We start from the raw sequence: 21,144 nt of genomic DNA on the forward strand, positions 1-21,144 counted from the left end.
ACCTGATGATGGACCCCGGAGACTGCTACTGGAACTCATAGGCGGGTAGACGTAGATATGTCGTGTTTGGGCTCGTAGTGTTTCTTGTGATGAGTACTTCCCACCGGACTGACTGAGCTGACCTGATGATGGATTTCGGAGACTGCTACTGGAACTCATAGGCGGGTAGACGTAGATATGTCGTGTTTGGGCTCGTAGTGTTTCTTGTGATGAGTACTTCCCACCGGACTGACTGAACTGACCTGATGATGGACTTCGGAGACTGCTACTGGAACTCATAGGCGGGTAGACGTAGATATGTCGTGTTTGGGCTCGTAGTGTTTCTTGTGATGAGTACTTCCCACTGGACTGACTGAACTGACCTGATGATGGACTCCGGAGACTGCTACTGGAACTCATAGGCGGGTAGACGTAGATATGTCGTGTTTGGGCTCGTAGTGTTTCTTGTGATGAGTACTTCTCACCGGACTGACTGAACTGACCTGATGATGGACTCCGGAGACTGCTACTGGAACTCATAGGCGGGTAGACGTAGATATGTCGTGTTTGGGCTCGTAGTGTTTCTTGTGATGAGTACTTCCCACTGGACTGACTGAACTGACCTGATGATGGACTCCGGAGACTGCTACTGGAACTCATAGGCGGGTAGACGTAGATATGTCGTGTTTTAGGCTCGTAGTGTTTCTTGTGATGAGTAGTTCCCACCGGACTGACTGAACTGATGATGGACTCCGGAGACTGCTACTGGAACTCATAGGCGGGTAGACGTAGATATGTCGTGTTTGGGCTCGTAGTGTTTCTTGTGATGAGTACTTCCCACCGGACTGACTGAACTGACCTGATGATGGACTTTGGAGACTGCTACTGGAACTCATAGGTGGGTAGACGTAGATATGTCGTGTTTGGGCTCGTAGTGTTTCTTGTGATGAGTACTTCCCACAGGACTCACTGAACTGACCTGATGATGGACTCCGAAGACTGCTACTGGAACTCATAGGCGGGTAGACGTAGATATGTCGTGTTTGGGCTCGTAGTGTTTATTGTGATGAGTACTTCCCACCGGACTGACTGCACTGACCTGATGATGGACTTCGGAGACTGCTACTGGAACTCATAGGCGGGTAGACGTAGATATGTCGTGTTTGGGCTCGTAGTGTTTCTTGTGATGAGTACTTCCCACCGGACTAACTGAACTGACCTGATGATGGACTTCAGAGACTGCTACTGGAACTCATAGGCGGGTAAGACCGCACCTGAAACCAGCACCCTGAGACTAAATGAACGAGTCCAATCTCGATGTTCCTAGCTATTTCCATCATTGAGATCCAGTCGCCATGTTCCTGCTCCTCATCAGATCCTCACCAGACCGCACCTGAAACCAGCACCCTGAGACTAATGAATGAGCCCAATCTCGATGTTCCTACCTATTGCCGTCATTGAGATCCAGTCGCCATGTTCCTGCTCCTCATCAGACCCTCACCAGACCGCACCTGAAACCAGCACCCTGAGACTAAATGAATGAGCCCAATCTCGATGTTCTTAGCTATTGCCATCATTGAGATCCAGTCGCCATGTTCCTGCTCCTCATCAGACCCTCACCAGACCACACCTGAAACCAGCACCCTGAGACCAAATGAATGAGCCCAATTTCGATGTTCCTACCTATTGCCGTCATTGAGATCCAGTCGCCATGTTCCTGCTCCTCATTAGACCCTCACCAGACCGCACTTGAAACCAGCACCCTGAGACTAAATGATTGAGCCCAATCTCGATATTCCTACCTATTGCCGTCATTGAGATCCAGTCGCCATGTTCCTGCTCCTCATCAGACCCTCACCAGACCGCACCTGAAACCAGCACCCTGAGACTAAATGATTGAGCCCAATCTCGATGTTCCTAGCTATTGCCGTCATTGAGATCCAGTCGCCATGTTCCTGCTCCTCATCAGACCCTCACCAGACCGCTCCTGAAACCAGCACCCTGAGACTAAATGAACGAGCCCAATCTCGATGTTCTTAGCTATTGCCATCATTGAGATCCAGTCGCCATGTTCCTTCTCCTCATCAGACGCTCACCAGACCGCACCTGAAACCAGCACCCTGAGACTAAATGATTGAGCCCAATCTCGATGTTCCTACCTATTGCCGTCATTGAGATCCAGTCGCCATGTTCCTGCTCCTCATCAGACCCTCACCAGACCGCACCTGAAACCAGCACCCTGAGACTAAATGAACGAGCCCAATCTCGATGTTCCTAGCTATTGCCATCATTGAGATCCAGTCGCCATGTTCCTGCTCCTCATCAGACCCTCGAGAGACAAGAACCTTTTGATTATAGATTGTAGTTTACGAAAATATAACCAAATACTAAAATGATCAAGTTATTTTAGTATACTCATTTCACGATTTGCATAATGCCACTGTGTGTGTGAGAGCCGTGCGTATGTAGTAGTACGACTCAATACCTAAAATCGAAGAGAAGATTTTTGAAAACGCGTCCTTAACTATACTCCACCCAAGAGGGTTTGCAAAGTTTTAAAATTAAAAATAAATTAGATTAAAATTAAAACATAAATAAAAAATTAAATTAAAATTAAGAAACAGTGATAAATTCAATGAATGCATGCATGTCAAAGATATACCTAATTAAATATTTATACATATAAACTTTTGACACAGCTACAAGGAACGTGACTTGACTATTACACATGGTCTTGAAGAAATTCTTCTAGGCTGTAATAGGCTTTTCTAATAAGAAATTTTGCTAAGCATTTTTTGAACAAATTGAGTACATTGATTTCTCTTATACAACTCGGCAAATGATTGTAGATTATAGGGGCCATACCAAAAACACTCTTTTTAAAAAAGAGCTGTTGAGCAGCTGGCAGCGCTGATTTTATTTCCACACCTTTTACTTTTGAATTTTCCAAAACGATCGCTATTTCCTTTCACAAAGAGTGCTATTTCTAAAATATATAATGAAGGCAACGTTAATACTTTCAGTTGTATGAAGTGCGTTTTGCATGTGTCGTTTTAATTTACAGATTGATCTAATGCATCTTTTTTGTGCCTTAAAGGCGATATTTTTATCTGTAGAATTACCCCAGAAGATAAGACCATATCTCAGAGTAGAGACCACATACGCATAATATGCAGCTAATACTGCTTTTTGATTGACCACTTTTGCAAGCATATGTAAAGCGTAGGCGAATGATTTAACTTTAGAGCAAACCCTTTCTACGTGGTTCTTCCATGTCAAATGTGAGTCTATGTACAAACCTAGCAATTTTGTGGATTCAACTAAATTTAAATTTTTATTATTGTATTTTATGTCAAGATTATCTAATTCTGATTTAGGGTTGTAATTATTTTTAAATGTCATTATATTTGATTTGTCAATATTTATTAGTAGATTATTTGAGGTGAGCCATTCAATCACATCTGATAGTGTATTTGTAATGTCAGATTCTAAAGCATTTATATTATTGTTTTTAAATAGTATTGTACTGTCGTCGGCAAATAATACCATAGTGTTTTTTGTTTTTCTAGGTAGGTCATTTATGTAAATTAAAAATAGTAGAGGGCCTAAAACACTCCCCTGTGGTACACCGTATTGAACAGACCTATCCATAGAAACATATTTTTTTATAATTCTATTTTCTGCACTGAGCCTTGTTACTGCAGTTCGTTGTTTCCTGTCACTAAGGTATGATTTGATGAGGTTTAACACATTGCCTCTAACTCCGTAGTCTTGCAATTTCTGTATTAAGACTGAATGTTTAACATGATCAAAGGCCTTCGTCATATCCATATATAGAGCTACTGTTAATATTTTTTTGTCCAATGAAGTTACTACGTCAGACAAAAAATCAAACAAAGCTAGATTTATATTTTTGTTCTTTCGAAATCTCTTTTGTTCCGCTGCGAATATATTATATTTTTCAAAATAACAGTAGAGGCAATTATAGATTACTTTTTCAAATATTTTTGAAAATATTGGAATAAGCGCTATTGGCCTATAGTAGGCCATATTCTCTTTATCAGTATTCTTGAACATTGGCTTAATAATTGATGTTTTCAAACGATTAGGGAATGAACCTTGCTCTATGCATAGGTTCATGATGTAGCTTAGAATCGGTGATATTATTTCAGAAACGAATTGAACAACCTTAGTACAAATGTCATCAAAACCAGTACTAGACTTATTTTTAAGATTTTTTATAATTTTAACAATGTCATCAGCTGTAGTAGGGCCCATAAAAATTGAATGGACACTAGAGGATGTTTTTGTATTATTAAAAATACTGGGACCAGCTAAAGGCTTAATTTGATCTATATAAAAGTCATTTAAAACACTCTGGCGAAAAGTGGGTGCAGCAATGCACCTCTGCCTACCCCGCAAGGGAGTACATTAGTACAAGGCGTGAGTGCGTGTGTGTGTGTGTGTATAAAAGTCATTAAAGGAATTGGCAATTTCTTGAGGATCATCAATAATTCTTTTGTCAACTTTGATTTGTTTTATGTCCTCTATAGGTTGTTGATATTTGTTTCCATTAATAATATTCCAGGTTGCTTTACATTTGTTGCTTGAATTTTTTATATAATAGTCATTCTGCGATCTTTGAGTGAGTTTGACTATTTTCCTAAATCGTTTGGAATAATTCTGAAATGTAATTTTGTTTTCTTGATTAGGTGATAGTCTATACTTCCACAGCAATTCTCTTTTTCGTTTAGAACATATTTTTATTCCATTAGAAATCCATTTAGGTTTTTTAGATGATGTAACTCTTACTTTAATAACAGGAAAGCAAAGATCATAAAACAGTTTGAATGTACTGTGGAAATTATCAAATGCCTCATTTGCATCTTGACATGAATACACATGGCTAAAACTTAGTTGAGACAGATACCTAGCAAATTTTTGTATGTTTTGGTCACTGTAGTCTCTATTTTCTACAAACCAATGGCTAAGGTTGCAATATTGTTTGACAGGACACTTTAATATTTGTGCTGTGTGGTCGGATATGGCCAACTCTACAACTTTACCTACGCAGCCTCGTATGTTATGACAGAAATTATCCAGACAGGTTCCACTACTAATCCTTGTTGGTTCGTTAATTATGAGTTTTAAATTATATGTAAGTAGCAAACTCTCAAATTCAACCGACGCTCGGCTTCGTGATAGTCGATCGATGTTAAAATCACCACATAATACAGTTTTTTTATTTTTATCACAGATTATTGATAATAGGCGATCCAATTTTTCAAGGAAGGAGTTGCATGTGCCTGCTGCCTTCTTAGGTGACCTATATATACATTGAAAATTCTACATTATTATATATAATTTTGAAAATCTATATCTACAGTATTTTTAGTAAGTACCTACTATATTATTTACTAGGCTTCGCATTTTGAGTATCATCCAGTATACATCTTATTTGATTTTTGAATTTCAATTTACTCATAGTGAATAAGTCAACTGGGTGGAGTACTTTATTATACGTCTCACACATCCGTCTCAGAGGTGCTCGACTACCGCTGTTGGTCCGCGCGGCGTCCAGGGAGAACAAGGCCTTGGATCGCGATGGTCGCGAGGGTGCTCTGTAGTGTATGTGTTCCAGTAAGGCGGGACAGTCGTAGAGGTTGTTACATACATTGTAGAGAGTCATTGCGTCCAGTAAAGTCCGTCTATCACTAAGTCGCTGCAGTTTGTAGAGAGCTAGGAGATCAGCGTAACGCCCTCGGGAGTGTGTCAGCCTGAAATGTAGAGCCTTGACAAACTTTTTTTGAATACTCTCAAGTTTATTTGAATGAACTGCATAGTGTGGGTTCCACACAACTGATGCAAAGTCAAATTGGGATCGTATTAATGACTGGTATAGTGTTATGTATGTGGAAACTTGCTTGAAAGGTTTTGAAATTCTCAGCACGAACCCAAGCATTTGATAAGCTTTCTTACAAATATGTTCTATATGTTCGTTAAATGTGAGTTTCTCGTCGAACATAACCCCGAGGTCTCGCACGATACTGACTTTATTTACATTCACCCCTCCGATATTGTAGGTGTAGTTTGTTTTAATGCGTTTTCTAGTGAAAGAGATTTGTTGGCATTTTTCGTACGCCAGTTGTAGCTTATGTTGTGTACAGAACTCGTTAAACCTATTTAAGTCCTCCTGGATAAGAGTACAGTCATTTTCATCTTTAACAATTCTAAATATTTTTAAGTCGTCCGCAAACGATAGTATGCTAGAGTTATGGAAACACTCGTTTATTTCGTTTATAAAGAGCAAATATTGTAGAGGCCCTAATATAGAGCCTTGAACTACTCCAGAAGATACCAATTTCTTCTCTGAGCAATAGCCATTTATGGTTATAATTTGGAATCTATTCTCTATGTATGACGCGAACCATTTCAGCAGATTGCCTTTTATTCCATTGTAAGATAGTTTTTCTAGTAGTAACATATGGTCAACTTTATCGAACGCTTTACGGAAGTCCGTATAGATGGCGTCTACTTGAAGACCGTCGTCTAATGCTTTGAATAGGTAAGTAGAATAAAGTAATAGATTCGTACCTACAGATTTCTTTTTCATAAAACCATGCTGCTGTTGGTTGATATGCGATTGAACCAGAGGGTATAGAGCATCGTGGACCATAGATTCACATAGTTTGGGGATGGTAGAAATATTAGATATGGGTCTATAATTGGGTATTTCAGCTTTGGGACCGGATTTATGAATTGGGGTAACGTGTGCTATTTTCCATCTATGTGGGAATGAACCTTCTGTTATGCATTTGTTAAAAATTAGGTAGAGGGGGTAAGCCACTTCAGAGAAAACATTTTTTAAAAATAATGCACTTATTCCGTCTGGGCCTGGGCCCTTGTTAACATCTAAGTTTTTTAATGCAATCTCGACTTTATGTAGATGTAGGTGTAGTGTGGTTATGTTGTCAGCCAGGGGGTTAGATGGAAGACTATCCAAATCAAGCTGGTTCATAGTATTTGTAGGTTCGAATACGGATGAAAAGAAAGTTCCAAACATCTCAGCTATCTGTTCTGGATCGCTGGATGAACTGTCTCCGAGTGACATAGTACTAGGATACCCCGAGCTATTTTTCTTGAGTGATTTTACGTACTGCCAGAAGCTTTTGATGGTTTTTGGTATAGCTAGTTCCGTATCCAAAATATACGCTCGAGAACAGTCCGCAAGAAGCAGCTTGCATCTATATTTTTTCTCGATTATCTATATCTATCTTATCTAGATTTTGGTCGGTTATAAACTCAAACACAGTAAACTTATAACTTTATAACACACCTCTTTTACGTCTGGAAGTTAAAAATAAGTAGGTAAGGTTCAATATACTGATGTAGCACTAATAATTTTCCTTGTTGGTATAATGTACTTAAACAGTTTGGTTCTCAACTTCTCAGGAAATACAATAACTTAGCATAACCCATTATTCCCCGAAAACCAAATATTTTAATATGTTCGGTAGATTCTGCTGAATGTCGCGAATAGCCTAGCAGCTGTGGCCCATTCCGAGAATTTATTAAAACTTCACCAACTAAATTAAAATTTAGTAAATATATTATTTTTTAGAACACCTGCTTCAACGCGATTTCTTGATAATTATTAGAGATGCCACGAATATTCGGCAACTATTCGGTATTCGGCCTATTCGGCCAGTTTTTTCAGTATTCGGTATTCGGCCGAATAGTGCGTACTATTCGGGCCGAATACCGAATAGTAAATCATGTAAAAAATGACTTGTTATTTTAATCAAAATTGTGTATTTATTTCCAATCACAACATTTTAGTACTTAAAATTAATCAGTAGTAAGTTGTGCTGGATAAAAACGAGCATTTCAGCATTTTTTGGTAGCCCACGATTGCGCTTTTCATTGTAGCCACCCTCAGAAAATAACCTCTAACTATAAACGCTACTTCCAGGTGAAGAAAGATAAGTTTTTGCAAATTTCAAAATGCTCGGGTATTGTTTTTTGTTTGCTGACCACCACTTGTAAGGATCGGCCATTATCTAGGCGAACTATTATCAAATAAAAATTCAACATCTTTGCCACAGAATTCTGCCTCCTAATTATTAGCATTTCTCATATAATCTGTAGCGACTTCTTCAAAGCAGTTCCAGGAACAAAAAAAACAGGTTGTAGCGCCGAATATTCGGCGGCCGAATATTCGGCGCTTCGGCCGGCAGTGTCGCCGAATATTCGGTATTCGGTATTCGGCCAAATCACTATTCGTGGCAACACTAATAATTATTGCCTGCTTTTCTATGATATACAAAACTAAAATGATTTCCATTTAAAACGTTCTCATCCCATCTGTTTCTACAAAGCTACCGCCAGGGGCGCTGCCTTGTATGAAGGAAAATGGTTAAACTTCGATCGTTACCAACTTAGATACTTCTTCGTTATTTTCATGAAATTAAAACCCAAACTCTACATGTAGGTCACGTAATATGACTGGCCACATTTAGGGCCGGGACTTTACAGACTACGAGGACCTTAGAATAGTAATTCTTTATGGATTTTTCATGGTCACTGATTATCCTGCTAGTTTTTGTGGTGGAAACAACAAATATATTATTGACGACACTAAACACGATCTTCATTCGATATGGTAGTGAATAAGAAACTTAGTACGACAACTGTACCTACATAATACTACATAATAGTTACTTACTGGGTTAGTCATCTAGGCCACAAAACCTAGCTGGAACTTAGACAATGCCTAGCTAGCAGAGCCAAAGGCCTATAGTATAGGTAATGTAGTTATTGTGGGACTATCCTACATAGTTCTGCAGTGGTACAAATAACAAAGGATCCTCGTAGACGAGAAACCTCCACAAATCACCCCATGCCATAGTAAGTAGACTAGGTAGACCAGCCCCCGTATTTTGTAACTTTTTGAGAGTTAGCAACCGGTGATAATTGGTATCAACTTAGAGACTTATTAACCGAAAACACCAAAAATCTTAGTGAAAGAATTATGCAAGAAGCCTACCAATATATCCTTACATTCAACATAAACGTTTGTGAAATCAGATAAGTCAGTAAAAAGTTATTAATTAATAATGCTCTAAGTTGTCAGCCATTTTATACCAACCAACCCCACTCGGAGTTACATAATACGGGGGCAGGTATGGTACTTGACCTGCTACCACGTGTCGGTCAATGTACGACTGTGGCCTTCACCCCCGCCCCCCCGCGACCCCGGCGCCCTCTGCCGGCCTCGAACTACATCTACTGAGAATGAGTAACACATAAAGTAACAGTGCTAACGAAACTAGGTAACTAGCATATACCTACTACATGGTATAACCTGTAAGTAAGTACCTGAAAGACTAAATTTTCTCGTCGCAGTAGTTAGGTTTTGCTACAGTAGCCTGGAATCGAATACTTTTTTAGAATTAGCTTTAAGTATAGCTAAGTAGGTATCTGACTGTACCACAGACGTCCTACACGTTTGTATGTACCTTGTCCAACTGACAATCGAACAATAGTTAAATAAATGAAATGGAAAAAAAACTCTGAGAACAAAGATGATTTGAAATATGTAATATTATAGGTGCATTTCAGCGTTGATAAGTTAAGTTCTTCTTATCAACGCTGATTGGAACCTTTTGATTGGGTTCTATTATAATCTACTTACATGGATGGCCTTTACCACAACAAATTGACCTAGGTTCAGGATGTCTAACGGTATTACCTAAGTACTTACTGGGTAGTCTAGTCTAGGCATCTCAGACAATGCAATATCATTATAATCGTGGGAAAATTTTGTCTTGCGGCTACCCGTATCACAGCTGGGAAAATGAAAAACCCAACGTAAATAAACCCACTTTGTGCTTCAATATGTATATTACTTAAGATACAGATAATGGCAGATGTAAAATTTTCCATTTTTAGGGAATTTTACATAGATAAGGGGTACTTAACTTACACCTAAAAAGTAACATTGAAAAATACAAAGTAGCAAACTCGAAGAGAGCTAAGTATGTAAATTAACTTGTTACCAACCAAGTGAAATAAAGAAGAAAATGCTCTTAGCATTAAGTCCACCCTTTGTACTTTTATTTGTAATATTTGTGCAATAAAGAGTTAAATAAAATAAATAAATAAAAAAAGATTGAAATAGGAAGTCATAGAGACGTCTTCTTCAACTAAAACATGAGACGGCAATACGTCTGAATTTCAGATGCATGAAAAAGACAAACATATACGATGAATATGACTCATTCCGAGGTTCCCTCAGGAAGTGTGCTAGTATGACTCACCTCATAGTAGGTACATATTATACTATAGTCTTGTATCGTCTTGATAACCGATATCCCAGAGAATGAGTCACTTTATAGTCAGTTTACACAGTTTACAGTTCATCTTTCGTGGTTTAGCGTTATGTATTTCTATGTAAGATTGAAACAGTGATTAGGATGCGGTAACAAGGAGTATTTTAAGTTCATCATCACAACCCATCACGTCCTCACTGCTGGGGCTCGGGTCTCCTTCCAATGAAGGAAGGGTTCTAGGCCTAGTCCACCACGCTGGCGTGTTGGTGGACCAAAATATTTTCAGGTATCATCTATAAAGGCCTATTGGACGCTTCTTAACATTAGTCATAACTATAATTAAGATGTTAGGTAATGTACCTCTGTGAAATATTAAGTAACAGTAGTGATAGTATCAAGACGGGGTTACCCCGGGCCCCGTCTTCCTTTCATGCGCGTTACGGATCTAAACCGGCTTGCAAGAGTTGCAAGGATATAGACTAGTTATGCTGTTGAGGCAATGCAATGTGGTATTGATATCGAGGGAATACCAAATGAAAGTAATATACGGATACGAGAGGATTAGGCACTTAAAACGAATTGACTGTAACATTTGTGTATATCTTATCTTATCTTCTAGGTATAATTGACTTGATGATTGTAATGATCGGGAGAAACATAGTGGGGCAGTTCTTCTTTTTAACCTACATAATGGATAAAAAATTATCCCGAATTTGAAAAAAATAACTTTAGCTTTTTGGTGAACTCTTATAATTTTTATGATAGCTACATTTCTATTCTATCGAAAAAGGTGGTTGGCCGCGAAGTTTAAGTATTTTTTCAAGATTTTCAGAACATAATACGTGGATAAGGCAAAGAAAATTACACCTTCGTCACAGAATCTTTTATTTTATTTTAACAAAATAGTCTTCGTCGATTAAAATGAAACTTTTTTGATACGTTAATAAACAAAATACCATTTTAGAAAACATATGAAAGAATGGATTTTTAGTAATAACAAAATATTTATTAAGTAGTTATTACCACTCTGTCACAATTTCAGCTAAAATGAAGCTTGTTTTTGCTATAAATATTTTTTCGCTACTAATTACAGTAAAAAATTAACAGCATAGACGTTAACATCAATGACTAAATTTAATATGATTTTTCCAAAGTTGCACTATTTATAACATAACATATAAACGACCAAAAATAAGTTGACTACCAGGAGACACCAATCGTTACAGAGTGGTAAACGATGTGACATAGTTGTTATTCTATTAAATATGCGGCAGCGTTTTGGAATGAAACAGTTTTATTTAAAAATAATAATTTAGTAACTTACATATAAATCATTATGGTTTCAAGTTAGTCAAAAAATTTACTGGAGATATCTTTATTATTAGTATAACTAATGAAATCACACTTGAGAACCTCTGGAGAGTGAAATATCCGTATTTCAGGAACTTAAAGGACAAATTTGTTCCAACTACATAAAATAATGTTTATCTGCACAATTCATATTTTCGGCAACCTAAAATTTAAGTAACATAATAAAAATTACGTAATTTGTTAAAGTTTTAATCAGCCATATTTCGAAAATACAGCAGTGGCTCTTAGAACTTGAAAAAAATACTCTTTCCTTTTTTAATTACCTTAGAAGCTGGAAGGACTTTAATGTTATCATCAAACATCCGATAAAACATTCTCCACCATATTAAACAGTCTACCACATTCATCGTCTGTTCTTGAGAACAATAGCACGATATTAGCTTTTTCACTAACGAAACTTTTTATTAATGAAGCGCAAGTGTATTGGACGTTCCTTTCGCTTCGTACTTTAACCAAAACGTGTAGTTTCTCTTCAATTTTTCTTTGATGAATATTTTCAGGTTGGAGTGTTTGGTAAGAATGTGACAGATTTGTCGTGTGACAGAGGGGTAAAATGTGTTGCAAAGTCGATTAGCATTTAAACAGTAACATAAAGTGTAATATTCACATGTTGATTTCAAAGTAATTGTTATTACCAATGAGTAAATAACAAAATAATAATTTCATTGTATTTTATTTTAACAATTACCTACGTGACGAAGCTGTCGCCGAATAAACACACGCACCTCCTGTCACACTTTGCGGGTGGCCGATACGCGGTGTCTGGATCTCAAAGGGGAAATCTTACCAAGGGAAAAAGGAGACCTTAGACTCAGATCGATGGCAATAAGGACGAGTGGCTCAAACAAATATTTTAAATGGCAACCTACGTGACAGAATGTTACTACTAAAACATTAGGTAGTAAGAGACAAATTTTCAACAATTTTTTTAAATATTTCAGAAATCATTTAAAAATATATATTTTGTTTTACTAAATAGGTAATATCTTCTGGAGTTTAAATAAATTTTTATATTTTATGTTGTCATATATATTTTTTGTAACATTATCGAATGTGCGCAGGATGAAGTGGCGAGAGACAGCCAAGATTCGTATGAAATACTCCTCTGTCACGCGGATTTACCACTCTGTAACGTAATTTTAAATACAAAAATATAAATTTATATTTTTGTAAACGTGCACAGCCGTTGTGTTTTTAGTACAATGCATGCTGAAATATAAATAAATAAATAAATATTTGTAAAACTCATGATTTTTTCTTCACAACTGATGGAGACTAAGTTATGTAGGTTAAAAAGAAGAACTGCCCAGTGACTGCTGAAGGTTTGTTTCCTGCAACGGCGGCACAGCATCTTTATCGACGGATAAAGTCGTTAAATACACGTCCTATGAACCATATCACTGTGTGTATTTAATAAGATTATGGTTTTTAAATCTCTGTTCAATATATCCTAACTTATATTATAAATGCGAAAGTAACTGTGTCTGTCTGTCTGTCTGTTACTCTTTCACGCCAAAACTACTGAACGGATTTGAATGAATTTTGGTATACATATGGTCTAGACCCTGAGAAAGAACATAGGCTACTTTTTATCCCGGAATTCCCAGCGAAGCGCGCGGGAACAGCTAGTTATAAATATGTATTACAATCTCTAGATTATGTTAAATTAAGATATTGCTGTCTATTGTAAATTAAGTTTTTCTTTCCTCCTTTACAATACTTATGCTATAATGTGTGTCTTAGTTACTCAGCTACCGACACTAATCTACAATAAAGACCGTAAACCTGAACAAATATACTACTACAGTCGGATAATATCACTAACTAAACTACACCAGTATTATGCAGCAATGAGTAACCGTAGCCTGATTCACACCGGGGTATTGCCTTTAGCTACCAACTGGAACTCCTGAAACTGAAACTGCCTTCAGTTAGTAAACTTACACTGAGTTACATAAAGGAACTTTAATCTAATTTCGGCATTAAATCTTTATGCGTTTCTTTCTGTCAGTATACTGTCAAACCAAGGCACCTATAGATTAACCTGTGAGCACCCGAAAGCGCGATATTGCGCTAGACACAATGTATTTTTATTGTGTCTGATTTAACCGGATTCTACCGGTTAATGTTCATTTTTGCCAGTCGGCATTAACCTGATAAATTATGCTGACATGATCACTGGACAGCCACATGTTTCATCATACAAAAGCAATATCCCTTAAATTACTTAATATTGGGGCCAACATCAGTACACAAAACTATGATAATGAAATGAAATGCAAACAGATATTAAATCGACGTAGTTCACTATCTACCTATCACTATCTGTATTATCTTTTACACTTTCCAAAAATAAACTTTGTAATGGAAAATATTTTTCATTACGCAGTCTAAAAAATATTAAAAATGTTTTGAGTGCCACTCAGGTGGATATCTAGTTTTTAATATAAAATCTGAAACACCTGTGTCGCTCCCATGAATACTTTAAAAAACCTGAATAGAGTATATCATCGTACATAGGCACAAACATATGTACCTCTTTTAATAATTTAACCCCAATATACGTATAATTTTACGAACTTACGACAACTCTCTCAGCACAAGCTTGCTTGTGTTAGGGTCCACCAACCCGCACTAGGCCTAAAACTCTTAAGGGAAACCGAGCCCCAGCAGCGGGGACGTGATTGATTGTGATGTGATGATAAATGCTCATACATACATAGTTAACTCACATCACAGTTACTTACATGTAGGTTTACAAAAGTTATAACTACATCAATTTTAGGTTCTCTCTGTAGTTTCTATGAATTTGGGGATCAGGGTTTTCCATAATTACAGATTTTGATAACACATACTACCATTACCTTAGTGATAATTTCCATCACCAACACCGACCCACCTGTATGACAAATTTGATGTAACCGTATGGATCTGACAGATAAGCGATGCCATGAAGCTAATACATCGGTGGTGGTATGGTAGCTGTACCCTGTATATTCTCAAGCCACATACCTAGCCACAGCCTGCCCCCCCGGCCAGTAGAACCCCCAGTAGGGGTCCACAAATGGCACATCCTCCGCACGCGCACCCCACGCCTCACACCCGCGCGTGATGAGACGGAGAGACAGCTCCGGCGTGAGGTGCGAGCGAGAGACCAGAGTGTGACGCAGGATCAGCGAGGTGATGTCTTTGAGCATGGTGCTGGAACAAGGGAGATGGAGTTAGAGTCTTGTAGCTTGTTGGTGCACGGAAGGAGCCTCTATGTATATCCATCCTGAGAGGTGGGTGTTGCAAAAAGGGTATACTAAGCCGAAAGGGGGTGACTCAGGGGATAGTTGTTCAGAATTACCCCCTGAGTCACCCCCTTCCGGCTTAGTAGGGTATACTTTTGCAACAACCTGTATATCCAGCACCGCTGGGCAGTCAGAAGTCAGTGACAATTAATGTGACTGACATCCTATCATCACGGTGACAAATACTGGTGATTCTGGTGAAGCTCTTATTGTGTTTGTTAATGACACTATAAATAAGAAGAAGGGGACAACAAAAGCTACTAACGTTTAACCAAAAGGGTTTGCGGGACTCTACATAGGGTCACGGGACAAGTTCGATAACTTATCGTCCATGCCTAACAGGATCCTGCTAGCCGTGGAAAGTCCCTTTATGCGTATCTGGAAAGGGATTTCCCATGCTAAACTGCCCTTATGAGTAGAAAGATAGGTTTTCACCACCAGAAACATTTAAACATTCACAAATTAACTTTCATCATGGAAAATCACACTGGAAAAGTACTTGACCAAGAGATACAGATTCTATTCTTGGAAATCTTGGATTTTTGATAATGAATGACGTTGAGCAGTAAAAAGATCTCAGTATCTTGTTGTCATAGAGTGGGTGGGTACATTTCACGTGACTTACACATTATTATCACCAGTCAACGTCATCACACGCCTTCGCCGCGCCTCCAAGAAACTACTAATGATGGTATAGCGAGGTTATTGACTGATTCTGAACGCAGTGCCCAGGGATCGATCTTCGGCCGGAGTAGGTTGGTCTTGGGTCTTAAATGTAGGTGGTGTGTGATATCACCAACCCATCTGCCAAGGCAGTAACCCAGTTCGAGAAGGCTCTGTCCTGTAATGGACTTTTCTGTTATTAGTGGGGGTGTGAGTACCTGCACCTGGCTCACTCGAATAGGTTCCATGTGCAGATCCCCAAGACCTAAACTGCCTGTGTGTTTGTTTATGTTTTGAGGTCATTGACTACCGCAAAGGTTCATGGAAAGACCGATTGCGTTGGTTCTTTATATTCTTTATGTACTTTATTGAATGAGGACAAATCATTTCGACAAAGTTTGCATATGAAAAAAGAATCAATACAATAGAAGAGCCAAGCTTTACTAATTTCAATTAGGTTTCAGGAAAATATTTTGTTTTATACAGATCATATTTTTGTGGCATGTTTTGTGTAAATATAATGATGTAGACTGTGCGGATGTTACAAAGATATTGCACATAATCTATGTAAGTATGGTAGATCAGAAATTGCGCATAAGAATAATACGATGCGCAGATAACATAAGGCCATGTCCTTGCAAATGTGAAATTCATGCGACGAATTTCTGAATTCAACGAAGGCTTCGACAAAGCGACGTTACTTTACGGAAATTTGTCTACGTATGATTTTATAGTAAATAATTAACTAGTTGTACATAAGTACATACATGCATGACTTACAAACTCTCCTGGCCCTGTGACAAAAGTTCTCCGTCGCGCTCGCTCTTGAAGGCTGCGCGATGTGAGTGAGTGCGATGCAAAACTTTTGTCACGTCTTAAATGCGCCGCGTGCTAGCCCTTCTGGTATTTTAAGATCCCAAAGAATTTAATGCGTATTTTTTACTAATTCCTTGGAAGCATCAATGACAACTGCAACAAACCCTAAAAATTACCCATAATTTAACAAATAAACAAATGAACGTAAAAACGCACTTGATGTCATGAGGTCAAGCACGGACAACCGGCGTGCGCGCGCGCAACCCACAAACATGTTGTGATTGATAGCCAATGTAATGGGGAATAGTTCGTTCCTTATCTATTTCTATTGCGATTCTCTTTCAGTGTTTACTTGCGTTGTCAAAATAGGTCAAGTAATATTTTGTTGATTAGTGGTAATGACAAGGTAAAAGTTTCTAATTTGTTTATTGCGGTTAAATTACCCCGAAGGTTCAATTCAATTTTTATGTTCAATATGAACATTAATTTCCTTAGAACATGAAAAATCCCCAAACAATATTGTTTTTATTGTAGGTACTTACCAAAATGTTTTAAAGTAATGTACTTATACCAAAAAAATGTATTTAGGTACTTAGCAGTTTTTTTTTATGAAAACACAGTAGCTATTCTTAATAAATCAATTCATCATAGCAACAAAGTTCTTTCACGTTATACAAAATTGAGAGCTAATGAAGTGAAACCATAACGATGTCCTGCCGACGTCAGTCGCGGCCTCAATCAATAAATAAAACAAATAACAATCTCACTGCACAGTGAACTGTCGAGAACACTTCCTACACTCGCAGACACTTATGTAACGTGACAAAATAACTGAAACAAAATTAATTGATTTGCCGAAGTAAATAACTCTTCAACGATGTGACGTTGGTCTTATGAGACCTACTCTAAAAGGGCAAAGCTGAAATGTTTATCGTCATCAGCCCGTAATCGTTCACAGCAAGACATGGGCACTGAAGGAGAGTCACAAGACTCTGTCCTCGGCCTTCTTCATCCAGCCACTGCCAGTGGGGTTACCACCACCGAACCTTAACAATGAACAATCCTTAAGCAGCGTCGTTCAATTGTCAAATATGACGTTATTTGTATGGATTAGGCAGATGTTTGACAAGCGAGCGACGTGACATCTTAAGATTGTTAATATTGCTAAAGTGTCGGTGGTGGTACGGTATCAGCTACAGTATGACCATCGGATCAAAGGGGACGTGCCTCGATTTTAAATATAAAAAAGGCCACTCGGATATTCTACCATCGACATCGGAGCTACGTGGCCACAGACACACACGCAGATGCACGTGTCCAACTTTCTCCGTGGTGGGGGTCTACAAGTTGCTCAACTGGATGACCATAAATTATTGCCACAAAAAACTTATTAATTATTAATAAAAATTAAAATCTGTTCATTAATTCGAGAGCTACATTATACTGTAGCGCAGTTAGATAGACAGACAGATAAAGACGTTTAACTTAAAATACTTCTCCCTCCTCTAGCAGTTAAATACAAAACCTACACGGATCTCCAAAGGTATTCCAATCTCTCATTTTTCCTTCCAACACAAAGCTATTTAATGTCTGTCGGTACTGTCTCTTCATAAACCTGAAAGACCGCTCAGACACAGTCACGGCTGGAGCCTTGAGGCCTGACATCCCGTCTGTGACGTCAGCAGACTCAGTACCTCAGTAGATAATGGCCAACTCACCGCGGAGTAAAAACCCAAGCCTGGTTGGGAACAGGGGGCCTACTCGGTAACGCGAAAATCGAAATAACGTTCAACGTTCGGGCCATTTTCGCACTCTGTAGGGAGAGTTTTACGCACGAACGAACGAAACAACGAAGTTTCGATTTTCTATACAAAATGGTACTCTGAACTGCAATGTCAAACACGTAATATTGAGTTTGACAGCTCATTTACTGTCAGTTTTACTTCAAATTTCACGTCTACACAAGAGGTAACGTTGAGATATTCGTTTTGCTGTAATTGCTGAAAATAACATAAAGAATGGCTAGGTATTTGCTGATGCAAGAAATTCTTCGGGACGAGAGAAGGAAAAGGCGAGAGGCCCTAAGAAGAAACTTCCGCTTGCACACAATTCCCGACTCTGAATTCGTAAATAACTACCGGCTGAGTTCCAAACGCTGTGTGAAGAGATTGTCCCGTTTCTTCCTCCAAGGATACGACACCGGGGTATTGATCCCATAATGAAGGTAAAACTCAACAAGTATCTTATTTTCATATTACCTTTAACCATAAAAATCAGACGATAAATAACGTAAATATCAGAAAATGATAAAACATAACTGACTAACATAATTTCCGGATTTATTTCAGATTTTGGTAGTATTAAACTTCTATGCAAGGGGTAGTTACCAAGGTGCCGTAGGCCTCAACAGCGATGTGACTCTGATTGCCTTATATTGAGTATTGATGCATCATACACATCATCATACATTGGGCATATGGGCCCAACATGAGATAAAAGCTCACATGGAAGAACTCTCAATACAGGGATAGACTACATACCTACTGGGTAAATGTTCCAAATATAAATTTATCCATTCTCAACCTAAACTATCTCAAAGCCCAAAGCGAGGTGATGGATGTATTATGTATGTTGGTAACCCAAAATAATAATGTATTAATCATTTCATAACATGTTCTACAGGTGACTCAGGGTATCCTCTCCGGTCATTCATGATGACTCCAGTGGACCATGCAGTAGACGACTCACCTGAAGGGCGCTACAATATAATTCAGAAACGTGCCCGTTCCACTGTAGAGCGCACATTTGGAATACTAAAAGGGAGATGGAGGTAGTACCTATTAAGCATACTTAATCCAATTGCATTTATTCATAAATCAATTAAAACATTAAACTTACCTACACAACATGTCTCATTATTATAATACTTACCAATTAAAAGAGTTTAAATTAAGTTTTTTTTCAGATGCTTATTAGCCGCCAGAGAATTAAATTACACTCCTGAGACCGCTGGCAAAATTGCAATTGCATGCAGTGTATTGCACAACATGTGCATACATGCTCGGCTCGACCATCCTGAATTAACAGAGGAGGACCTCGCAGCTGAGAACGCCCTGCCCATTCCCCAGCAAGCTGCAATTCCACAAGGACGGGCATTGGAGGAAGGAAGAAGAGTACGCAGAGTACTAATACATTTATTAGAGGCATAATATGCCCCCGGCTTTGTATGGATATACTTATATAAGACAAAACAATCCTTATTGTGAGGTTGTAGAAGAGATTACTTTTAGTAATACGGCCACTGATTGTACTATTTCTTTTCTATGTTTGTGAAACTGTTTCTGTTTGTGTGCAATAAAGAGTATTTTATCTTTACCTACCTATATTTTTTTAATTTTCATTGTTTCTGGTATGAATGTGTTTCTATTATATCCATAAAAATATGGTTTTACCGATCCTAAGATACTTACTTTGTGTGGATACATCTATTCATGCTAACACACTTATTTATAAAGAATAAAACAATTTTTCTAAATGAGAGATTTTTATTTTTTGGTTTCAGTCAAATATTGCTACTTATTGCTTAAACACTGATAAAATGCACTGTTTTCGCGCAGCCCCCCAAAGCATTCAGCTTTTGGGCGATTTCCTGCCACAGGCGATTGCTTCGCACTCTCCCATCTACGCTCCTCATACGACCGCGCGCGAGGTCTTGGTGCTCAAATAAGAACTCCAAGAGCTCTTGAGTCGTTGGATCTCTTCTGCGCCCGTTAGGGCGCAGGCTTCGGGTCTTGAGGAGTCCCTCTTTACCCGGGCTTCTGCTCCAGGGCCTACTAGCTCCTGGGTCCGTGGGGCCGCCTGTTCAGTCAGGCGGCGTCTGGTTGGTGTTCAACGTCTCAGTGAGCCGCCGCATCGACTGGTTGCCGACGACAGCAGCTCACGAGGGAAAAGAGCTCTTGAATCTGCTCCGTGCTGCAGTTCCCAGACCCAGCCATGGTAGAAAGAAATTAACTTTGGCGCGTTCAACTTCAACTTAACTTTATTTTGTGTTTGATTTTTTTATGAGCCTCTTTGACAGAAAATCACAGACTACCATAGTGAAAAAAGTAGAGTAAAAATATTTTGATTTTATCAAAAATTTGTAATTTAAACGTCTCTGCGTGAAAAATCATTTAAATAAATCAGTTTAATGTACATAAAAACAAACAGCGCATTTTAATTTTACGTAAAAATGATAATATGCAATGTTTTAATAAAACCGGTAATTTACCGATAAGCCACTTGAAAGCCCAACCAATACATTCATTCATTACACAATTTCGTTCATTCACGTAGTACCTCTATGATTTGTCTATGATTTTCGAAGAACGTAGCGCGGCCGAAGTTGGTACAGAGTACCGATATGCCGTCATTAACGTACGGTTTTCGATTTTCGTATTTAACGACGGAACGTGTTAGAGAGTAGCCCTCCAGGACCCAAATTTCGCCGATAAATTCCTCCCATTTTTTGCGTCGCGCGTTCACATCAAAACTGTGATAAGCTAGATGATGATAGCGCTATCGTTATGGATGGACGTCGAGTAATCGATTTTGTACATTAATGTTTGATTAGCTGTTTGTATTTTAATCTTTTATGGTACTATATTATGTGTTCTTTCGAAACACACATATATTTTAATAGTTGTCGCCGA

At 38.3% G+C, this 21,144-nt stretch overlaps 1 protein-coding gene and 1 long non-coding RNA gene across 3 annotated transcripts in view; one reads left to right on the top strand and one right to left on the bottom strand.

The window, feature by feature from the left end:
- The window catches only part of LOC105389149 (electron transfer flavoprotein beta subunit lysine methyltransferase), a 49,849-nt gene that overhangs the window by 4,038 nt on the left and 24,667 nt on the right, over window positions 1-21,144 (bottom strand). For both annotated transcript variants that reach the window (XM_011560237.3, XM_011560229.3), the window contains exon 2: window positions 14,694-14,882. In XM_011560237.3, the coding sequence (XP_011558539.3) occupies window positions 14,694-14,878 (185 nt within the window). In that variant the 5' untranslated portion in view covers window positions 14,879-14,882. The remainder of the gene's footprint in view (window positions 1-14,693; window positions 14,883-21,144) is intronic.
- On the top strand, window positions 18,202-20,920 carry LOC125490868. Its single transcript, XR_007267934.1, has 4 exons — window positions 18,202-18,677; window positions 18,802-19,000; window positions 19,136-19,283; window positions 19,419-20,920. It is a non-coding gene; the product is annotated as an uncharacterized LOC125490868 (long non-coding RNA).

The sequence above is a fragment of the Plutella xylostella genome, chromosome 28 (genome assembly GCF_932276165.1).
Source record: "Plutella xylostella chromosome 28, ilPluXylo3.1, whole genome shotgun sequence".
In the NCBI taxonomy this organism is placed as follows: Eukaryota; Metazoa; Arthropoda; class Insecta; order Lepidoptera; family Plutellidae; genus Plutella; species Plutella xylostella.